This window comes from Vipera berus (assembly GCF_964194415.1).
Source record: "Vipera berus genome assembly, chromosome: 2".
NCBI lineage: Eukaryota > Metazoa > Chordata > Lepidosauria > Squamata > Viperidae > Vipera > Vipera berus.
In genome coordinates, this window is record NC_138203.1 from 241376844 (window position 1) to 241387179 (window position 10336).

Sequence of the window (10336 nt, forward strand, 5' to 3'; positions counted from 1 at the left end):
GCAGCCAGCAAAGGTTACAAAACGGAGGTCGAGAGAGAAATCCCGAAACACGTAGCGCCTCTCGCCTGGGAGAAGGAAAGGAAGAAGAAAGGATCAGCAACAGCAGGAGGAACTTCTGTGCGCCTCTCAGGAAGCGGGGTTGTGTTTTTTTTCCAGCCGGAAGGTTTTGCATGTCGTACGCACAACCGGGTCTGCGGGTGGCTTGCCACGTCTGAGAGCGGCCGGTCGGGCGTTCGTATCGCTGAGCCGGGCTGGTCCCGTGGAGATTCCTCTCTCGTCGTCGTGACCACCATGGTGAGACTGAGAGGGGTGAGGATGGGGGTTGGCTCCCTTCGCTGAGGGTATTCAGACGTGCTCCTTTCGGTTCTTCAGAGTATGAGGAGTGCGGTGGTAGCTACTGGTCGTGTTGCCCGTTCCCGAAGGGCTGAGCTGGTCACCGAGCTTCTCCCGGGAAACGGCGAAGGTCGAGCGAGGCGAGGGTCAAGAGTCGAGACCCAGTCCCCGACTCCAGCTCTTCTCTAATCCCGGCCACGTCTAAGGCTCCTTCGGTTGTTCCAATCTAAGCCATTACTTTGGGGACCCTGAAAGCGCCCGTCCTGTATTGCTGGACGCTTTGCAAGAGATGTGGGGAAACCCATTCATCCAAGCGCCTGTTTTTCATTCATTTTGTGTTTAATTCGGAGGGGTTGTCTTGCACTGAACTGAAAAAAGAAGCAGGGGTTTCTCAAAAGACTCCATCAAAGATTCACCGATCTTAAATGGTTCTGATTCAGACCAGTTACTAGGATTTGGTGACAAACCTAATTTGATATTGTGGAGGACAGTTGGGAAGCTGGGCAGCACCCAGGAACAAGGCAATTCCCCCCCCCCCAATCAGGGCATATTTATGCTGAATGCTGGACAGGTAGTCCTTGACTTACTACTACAGTTGGGCCCAAAATTTCCATTGCTAAACAAGACAATTGTCCCATTTTATAATTGTATTATTATTATTATTATTATTATTATTATTATTATTATTATTATTATTATTATTAGTAGTAGTAGTAGTAGTAGTAGTAGTAGTAGTAAAACATTTGTTAAACAAATCAGGGAGGTTGTTATGTGTATCGTAAGGTTGTTAAGCGAACCTGGCTTCTCCCATTGAATTTGCTTGTTGGAAACTGGCTGGAAAGGTTACAAATGGTGCTCACGCAACCTTGGGACAATGCATTCGTCATAAATATATGCCAGTTGCCAAAGCATTCAGACTTGGATCACCTAACCATAAGGATGCTGCAATGGTCAGAAATGTGAAAACTGGTCAGAAGTCACTTTTTTCAGTGCTGTTGTAACATTGAAAGGTCACTAAATTAATGATCATAAGTTGAGGACTACCTGTAACAGCTTTCTGGACAGATAACCGTATCGACCTTGCTGGAAACCAGGACAGATTGTAGTACTAGTAGATATGCTTAAACAATCCATAAAACTATTGAAATTAGACCTACCTGTTCACAAACACCTTTGCCCTGGGTCTAAGGTATTTTTACATCCTGGAATAGTCATAGTTTTGTGGCCAGGGTGGTCAGTATGAGAATGAGAATCAAGTTTTCAAAACTAGATGTTTTGCCACCACTTTTTTCCCCTGTCCTGTCAGCTAAAGCAGGCACAAATATTAGCTTCGTGTGTTACCTTATACCAGCATCAGTTTTGATATGTCATAGACGTTCTACAGGTTAACTGAGGACAAAGAAGTCAAAATGCATATGGGATGGTATAAAATTATCTGGAGATTAATCATGTTAATGTAGGTAAACTACTGTAAACAGTATTGCCAAATCCTACGTATTTTAATTCTTGATTATAAATATAAGGTCAGGATCGATTAGTGTCATTATAGCTTCTTTGTATTTTCCTATTAGGTGTCTGTAATTAATACAGTGGACACTTCCCATGAGGATATGATAGTAAGTATTTTGTCTCTTTCTTTTTTAGAATATATTTCTATCCCAAAATAAGTACAGCAACATTCATTTTAGTAAGATAATGCAAGGAATGAATATTTTTCTGATGTACTATAGAAAACGTCAAAGGAACACCTATATGCTAAAATCACTTTTTACTTGGAAAGAAAAAGAAAATTATGGTAAAGCTAAGAATTCTTCCCTTTCTTTGGAGAGATAGAATGGGATACAGTGGTTGAATCCAGAAAATGTGGCATTAGATGATGAACATGGTCCAAGTAAGGAAGCTGTTCATTTTTAATACATTTACATGTTAATCTACCATATTATAGCATATCCAGTATACCATATAGAGATGTAGGGGTGAGTGGAGCAAGTGACACATTATCTGTTATATTTTCTGAGTATAACAGTGAGTAACTTTTGCTACTGTGAAATGCCTAGAAATAGTAGGTGCCAATCTTAATAATATAGTAAGGATATAGCACATTCTGCTATGAGAGTCAATACTTGTCTCAGTCTGGACTCTGCTATATCCATGATTGTGCTTTGTTATTTGTTTTTCATATTTTTAATTTTTCCAAAATTGAGGTATGCTGTCTATAGTCATAAATTATGAGTTTGGGGGGCATTATAAATTAAATAGGTATCTGGGAATTTGCACTGAAACAAAATGATTTTTCAAAAATCATTTCCTGTAACATTTTTTACAGGAATATTATTAGATTTTGAAAAATGTGATGGCAGTTGTGATACTAGCCAATTATCTAGGGCAAATAAAATGCTTTCTCAGTGAAAAATTAGCAGATGGAACTGTGACAGTATGGTTGCTTCTTGGGTGTCTAGCATGTTTTTCTGGTTCCCTAGTTATAATTTTAGCTGCTAAGATGAAGTGTTGACTATAATTTTTTTCCCAGTAAAATACTTTATAAATCTGCATTCTACCACTCATTGATGCCAAATAGCTAATATATATAACATATTTCCTGGTTGTGCTAACAACCATTGATTATGACGTCATCTTCTTTGTGTTTTATATTTTTGTATTGGATGGGAATTTGTTTTTCATTTATTTTAAGATTTTTTTTGCTGCTGCTAGTCACTTCTGAGATAAGTGGCTATACAAATATTACATTTTCAAAGATTTGAAAATCGTTATAGAAACAGAACTGTGGGGTTATTAAAAGCTTATTATATTACTTCCTAGCATGATGCTCAAATGGATTACTATGGCACTCGATTGGCAACCTGCTCTTCAGACAGATCTGTGAAAATATTTGATGTCCGGAATGGAGGACAAATTCTCATAGCTGACTTAAGAGGGTGAGCTGAAAGCCAGATAATTCTTTGTTGCGTGATCCATTTTTCTGTTGTAGTTATAGACAAAATTGCTGGCTTTTGGCCAGAATATATTTTTTGCATGTCTGATAGTCGACTTGACAGCTTTTGTGAATCAACCTTTATCTGGCCTATCCTACATTCTATATACTGTATATCCAATTTCTTAGGCTTCATCTCATATAAAAAAGTGATTTAACTAAACATTGATTGGACTCACAAACACTAAGAAGTAAACCTTGAGTTTTGTACAATTAGGCAATAATTTATTTGATTTATATCCTGTAGTTCTTTATAAGGACTCTCCAGATAGGATGTGTTAAACTTTAGAAGTGAATCTTCTTTACTAATGGAAATGTTACAACTTTTTCCTTTTTTAAAAAAAATACACTGTCACCTGCTTTGAAGCTTTTGATGAAGAAGAATGATATGTGTGAATAAAGAACAGAATAGTTTTTCACAGGGCTTTTTTTCTCATAGAACGCTCAGAATGGAGTTCCGGCACCTTTTTTGGATGGAAACTTGTAGGTTAGGCAAGACATGTGTGAGTTCCGGCACCTTTTTCTTTTACGAAAAAAGCAATGGTTTTTCAGGATATATAAACCACTTGACATGATGCATGATTTTAAAGTGGTTTCAAAATGCTCTCCATACATCATAACTAAAAGCAATTACTGGATGCAGTAATTTTTTCCCTCCCGGATAGGCATGAAGGCCCTGTGTGGCAGGTTGCCTGGGCTCACCCTATGTATGGAAACATCCTAGCTTCCTGTTCCTATGACAGAAAGGTTATTGTCTGGAAAGAAGAGAATGGTACATGGGAGAAGACATATGAATATACAGGACATGATTCCTCAGGTAGGGCTATTATCCAAACTATTTGGGTATAGGAACACTGCTTTCATTTTTCGGTAGGTATTTACCTATTTTGATTATGTTCGTTTCTTGCTTTCTCATCTTTTTTTGGGGGGCGCAGGCACTTCCAACTTTTAAGTGCATCCCTGTTAAAGCTAATTTTGTTTCTATCACCAGTATCTGCAGATGTATCACTATATAGTAATATTATATTATTGGTTGTGGGATAAAGCAGCACAGCTATCTGCAAACTAAAATACCAGCTTGGAGGCATTTGTGCTGTTGTTACCATTACAATTTTTTAATACTTAGTAGCTGCAGATTTATTTATTTATTTATTTTTAAAGGCAGTTGTCATAGCATATGTTCTGTCCCAGCCTACGTGAGTCCTTGTTATGCTCACAAGGAGAAACCCCTCTTCCAAGAAACAGGCGGGAACCACAAGAAAAAACCAACCCCTTTTATTCTCACAGACCTGAGTCAATGTCCAAGGCAAAGAAACACAGTCCACAGAAACTCAGTCCTCAATACAAACGGTTGCCTTCGGCATCCAGCACCTCCCACACCTTCCCTTTTATAATTCAGCCAAGGCGTGGCTTCCTAATGCCTTCTCCTTCGCCTTTGGAGCCGCCCCATTGCATTCCTCTGTCCTACTCGCTTCTTTTTCCTGAGCATTCGTACATCCTGGATTTGTCCCAGCTGTTCTTCATCACTATCCAACTCAGGCTCCCAGCACAGCTGTGTCTCAGCCTGAGTGCGAGTAGAGGGGCCAGGCTCCTCGTCCGACTGTAAGTCTTGGAGCTCCTCAGAGCCTTCCTCTGACTCTAATGTCACTCCAGGCCCCTCCTCCTCATCTGATTCCTCAGACTCAGCTGCCGGATCTACTGGCTGGCGAGGAATCACAACAGCATAGTAGACTTTCATCCATTTAAGTAATGTAGCCTGAAAGGTTCAAGATTTCTATATTTTCCTCTTATAGTTGAGTGATTCATATAATAATATAATCTGTTTCTACATTTTCTAACAGTTAATTCTGTATGTTGGGCACCACAAGACTATGGGTTGATCCTGGCTTGTGGCAGCTCTGATGGGGCTATTTCTTTGTTGAGCTATACTGGTGATGGACAATGGGAAGTGAAAAAAATCAGCAATGCACATACAGTGAGTATAGAGTAATTTTATTGAATATTTTATGTGGCAAACGAATAGGGAGGTTTAAAGCATGTAGAATCTTTTTATTCTTTTACTGGAATCTCAGGTTCAAATAACCTGAGTCAAAATAAACTTTATGTGTGTAAGGAAGGAAAGGCAATCTTTCCTTAATTGGATAAACGTTCATGCACTATTAAACAGAGGGAATGTTTTTATTGTTCAAGACATAATAATGGAGGGATTACTTCAAAATGATTTCTTGGGAAGTGTTTAGAAATGAAACAAATAGTTGTTAAAATTTGTCTTCACTTTTGCTATAAATTAGATGAAACTACATAGATTTATTTTTGCATAGATTGGTTGCAATGCTGTGAGCTGGGCACCTGCTGTTGTACCAGGAAGCCTCATAGATCAGCCTTCAAACCAAAAACCAAACTACATCAAACGATTTGCATCAGGTGGCTGTGATAATCTTATCAAAATTTGGAGGTAAGTTAGCCTCAAAAAATATCTAATAGGTTTTTATTTTATTTTTTTGCTTGTCCTTGCTACAAAGCTACCGTATTTTCCGGCGTATAAGACGACTTTTTAACCCATGAAAATCACCTCAAAAGTTGGGGGGTCGTCTTATACGCCCAGTCGTCTTATACGCCGGAAAATCAGTGGGTGGCGTCTGGCGGGAGCCGGCAGGGCAGTCCTGCGCACGCGCGCACTCCCCGGCTGCTCCTTAGCAGCTGGGGAGTGTGCGCATGTGCAGGACTGCCCTGCCGCCTCCCGCCCGACGCTCATCCCTCTTGAGGCAGCATCGCTCCCCGGCTCCTAAGGAGTCCTCGGGGATGCTGCCTCAAGAGGGAAGAGCTGGCTCCCGGCCGACGCTCTTCCCTCTTGAGGCAGCAGCTGCCTCAAGAGGGAAGAGCGTCGGACGGGAGCCGGCAGGACGCTGCGCTTCCGCCGGGCGGTGCTGGCCGAGACGAGCCAGCAGGCAGCCGCCGTGAGCGCGGCGCTGAGGGGCAGCGGCAGGACGGCCCAGCACCTGCAGGACGGCCAGCAGCCCCACGCGCAGCAGCAGCCGCCGGCTCAGCAACAGGTCCGAGCGCAGGAGCCGCACCGCCAGGCTGCCCAGGAAAAGCAGCCACACCGAGAGGCTGCACGCCCAGTCCAGCTCCATGAGGGGCAGGGCGGGAAGCCAGCCGGGAAGAGGGACCGGGAGCCCGGGCCGAGCGCGCCTCGGCTGACGGTGAGAGGGAAGCAGCACATGAAAAAGAGGCTGCGGGCGGAGCTGCCCCGCCCTGCGCCGAATGGGAGAGGTTCAAGGCCTGGGGGGGGAAGCAGGAGGGGCGCCGGCCGTGGCGGGGTGGCGGCTGCCCTCCGGCGCTGCCTGCCGCCCAGGAAACGCTGCGCCTCGGGGGCCGGCAGAAGCGCGGGAGCAGCGGGAGGGCCGGCGGGGCCAGTCGGGCCTTCGCCTCCTCTGCGACGGACAGGGAGGGCAGGGCATGTAAGTATTTTCCGGCGTATAAGACAAAAAACCTTGAAAAACTTCTTAAAAGTAGGGGGTCGTCTTATACGCCGGTAAATACGGTACCTTCTTTGCTTCTTCCATCTGCCAAATGATTAAATAGTTTAAAACCTTTCCTAGTTTGTCTCCAACAGTTACTTTACATTTTTGCCTAGTTTTTCTGCATTCATTTGTTGAGCTGGGGTGGTTATGATTCAGTGCCTAAATGAAAAAAAAAACTATGCATATGAAGCAGATCTGATTTTCCTTAGGTGATTCAGATACCAGGTCTTCTGAATCTTTTTTGAAGGACACTTAGCAAAAACTCCCTTGATAGTCACAAGTAGCTTCAAACTGAATTGGACATTTTTGGCTTCAGAAAAAAAAGAATGAGGTGTGATATGATGGTTGCTTTCAAATATCTGAAAATGTGACACAGGGAGGCAGATTCCAATTGAATTTTAGAAAAACTTCCAACTACAAATTTTGAAATAGTAGGGTCCATTATCCAGAATGGTGGTAACATTGCTTTCCCTGTATATGTTCAGATGGGGGAATTGATGGGGGAATTTCTGTTTGATTCCCCTACTTTGCTGGACATTAAAGTTAATTACCTAAAGGATACCTTGTAAGGATACCTTGTTAAGAATCTGTTAATTGTTATTCAAAGCAGACATAAAAAAAATAACTACCTTGCAATGGGCGCACAACTTATGTGTTGGTTTTTGAAACAGAGCTGTTTGAAATTCTTCTCCATTTCATACTTTGATCAGAAAGTAAGCAGGCCAACTTAACTGCAACAGTTATGTGTACGAATATGGCTGATTTTTGTTAAGATAGCCATTTCCTTTATCGCAATATATTTATCTTGGCTTTTGCCACTTTTTCTGAATCTTCATCTCTCCCCCTCCCAATATTTCCAGAGAAGAAGATGGCCAATGGAAAGAAGAACAAAAATTGGAAGCTCATAGTGATTGGGTCAGAGATGTAGCCTGGGCTCCTTCCATAGGTCTGCCAACAAGTACTATTGCCAGCTGCTCACAGGTAATTTTACTTTAATAGTTAGCTAATGAAGATAAAGATATCTGTTATTGCCTTCTATGAAATGGGTGACATATAGGTTTAATAAATAATATCTAACATGTTATAAAAAGCAGCTTATTGAGGGGAAAGTTTTGAACTTAAGCTTTTCTGGCATATTGGTTTTTAGCAAAGTTGTTTTTAGTCAGCCTTTAGTAAAATGAGCTGAGTGGTAACATTTATTTGAATAGGTAGAGTCATTTAGAATTCCAGTTCCTCCTGTTTGTAATCTGAAGCAGTATATCCAGTTAAGACCTGTACCATGGTGTTTTAAGTACTAGCATTAGAAGTGTGATACGTTTACAGATTGGCAGTTGCCAACTTGGAGCACAGTTTGAACCAATTCCATGTGTCATGGGTTTGTAGACCCTGTGCCTCTAGTAAGAGGATGTCAGTATCATTCTGCCATAGGAGATGCTGAATGTTGACAGCTTTGTTTGCCTTCTTCTAGGATGGCAGAGTGTTTATCTGGATGTGTGATGATGCCTCTGGAAACTCATGGTCACCAAAATTACTCCATAAGTTCAGTGATGTAGTCTGGCATGTTAGCTGGTCCATCACTGCAAATATTCTAGCTGTGTCTGGAGGAGATAATAAAGTAAGTATTAAAGTAGCTTGTATCTACAGTAAACCCTTTCATCAATCCAAGTAGCCTTTTGCTCTTATTGCCTGTTTCCTAGATTCACTTACTTATGAGTTCCAAAGGTTTTAGCTGAAGCAAGAGCTTAGTTGCAGCTTGTTTATATTTGAAGTAAATCAATTTCTGTGGAAGGGTGTGAGAAAGTGGAAGGTTGTTTAAAATATGTGCCTGGTTTATTGCACTGGGATGATTAAATCTAACAACTCATTGTCTTCCTTTAATAAAGAGATTGTTACCCACTCTTTTCATATCATTCATACATTTCATAACTTTTGTTACAGGCCTTTTAGTCATCTCTCTCTCTGTGTGTACACACATACACATATATGTACACATACATGCATGTGGTCCTTCAGTGATCGTTCAAAGTTACAATGTCACTGGAAAAAGTGACTTATGACCGTTTTTTCACACTTATGACCTTTGTAGCAGCCCCTTGATCATGTGATCAAAATTCAGACGGTTGGCAACTGGTTCACACTTATGAGTGTTGCTGTATCCCAAGGTCATGTGATCACCTTTTGTAACCTTTTGACGAGCAAAATTAATGGGGAAGCCAGATTCACCTAACCATGTTACTTACTTTATCCACTGCAGTGACTCACTTAACAACTGTGGCAAAAAAGGTTGTAAAATGGGGCAAAACCTACTTAAACGTTTCACTTAACAACAGAAATTATTTTGTGTTAATTATTTGGCTCAATTGTGGTTGGTTGTAAGTCGAGGACTGTGTGTGTACGTGTGTGAACAAATCCAACATTTGTAAACATATATTTAGCAGTCTAGCAGCAACATTTCTTCCTTCGTGCACTGTTCTCTCAAAATGGATTCTGCTAATTTCAGAAACTCTCCAAAGGAGAGTTTGAGAGTCCTGGGTAGTAAGGGAGCAGAAGTTGCAGGATCCCTTGTCTGTGTTCTGCTAACAAGAATTGCTTGTCTTGATCAAGCAATACCTAATTAAATTTAAGAGCAAAAACATATTGATAGATAGCTACCGAATTTAAAACCCTTAATGAAGAAAATTATTCAGAGCAAGGTTTATGTTGTTTCTAGATCGAGTTCTAAAATAAACATTCTTGTGGTCTTTTCCAGGTAACTCTATGGAAAGAATCAGTAGATGGACAGTGGGCCTGCATTAGTGATGTGAATAAGGGCCAAGGAGCAGTGTCTGCCATTACAGAAGGACAACAGAACGAACAGTGACATATATGATGAAGATTTTCAGTTTAAAAAGTTTTTTTTCTACTTTTCTCAGTAAACCAGGTTTATTGAATATGGCTTATGTAAAATTTAATTTGTTATGAATATTCTCTTGATAAAACAATAAACTTGTGGAATGCCTTCACCAATCTGGTGTTCAATAGTTTGTTGTACTGTAACTTCCCTAATTCCTTACTGCGCTGTCTGGGAATTATGAGGAAGGTGAACTAACACATTTGGAAGGTATCAGGGAAAGCTCCTGTAATAATAATTTGCCTTAATTACGCTTTTAAAATTCAAGGCAACATCAACATGAAAAAATAGTGTTCCTTTTAATGTGGGGTTTTTTTTAAAAGTAAATGTTCATCATTTTACTTGAAAATTTTGGCATCCTTTCAGTGAGTATTTCTCTGTTAAAAGAGTAAGAGTTCCTCAGAATAGATGTTTTTATTAATTACACTTTTTAATAACTTAATTTTTTCTCTTCTGTCAAAAACTACACAGATTATTTGAAATAAGAGGAAGAGATGGGAGCCAAAATTTATACACAATGATCCAATACAGAGTCGCCTTTGCTTTTTAGCTTTGCCTTCACATGTTTAACTGAAAATGTAAATTTGATCTCTAAAA

At 40.7% G+C, this 10336-nt stretch overlaps 1 protein-coding gene across 1 annotated transcript; it reads left to right on the plus strand.

Annotated features, from left to right (window-relative positions):
* Positions 1 to 93: 93 nt before the first annotated feature.
* Positions 94 to 9855, plus strand: SEC13 (SEC13 homolog, nuclear pore and COPII coat complex component). Its single transcript, XM_081321272.1, has 9 exons — positions 94 to 294; positions 1905 to 1949; positions 3154 to 3269; positions 3991 to 4142; positions 5167 to 5300; positions 5647 to 5780; positions 7710 to 7830; positions 8318 to 8464; positions 9599 to 9855. The coding sequence occupies exons 1-9, from the start codon at positions 292 to 294 to the stop codon at positions 9707 to 9709; spliced, it is 963 nt and encodes a 320-aa protein (XP_081177398.1). The 5' UTR covers positions 94 to 291; the 3' UTR covers positions 9710 to 9855.
* The last annotated feature ends 481 nt before the right edge of the window (positions 9856 to 10336 follow it).

Coding starts and splice junctions, on each gene's coding strand:
- SEC13 (XM_081321272.1), top strand. Junction 1,950..3,153: donor CTTCCCATGAGGATATGATA/GTAAGTATTTTG, acceptor ATTACTTCCTAG/CATGATGCTCAAATGGATTA. Junction 7,831..8,317: donor CTATTGCCAGCTGCTCACAG/GTAATTTTACTT, acceptor GCCTTCTTCTAG/GATGGCAGAGTGTTTATCTG.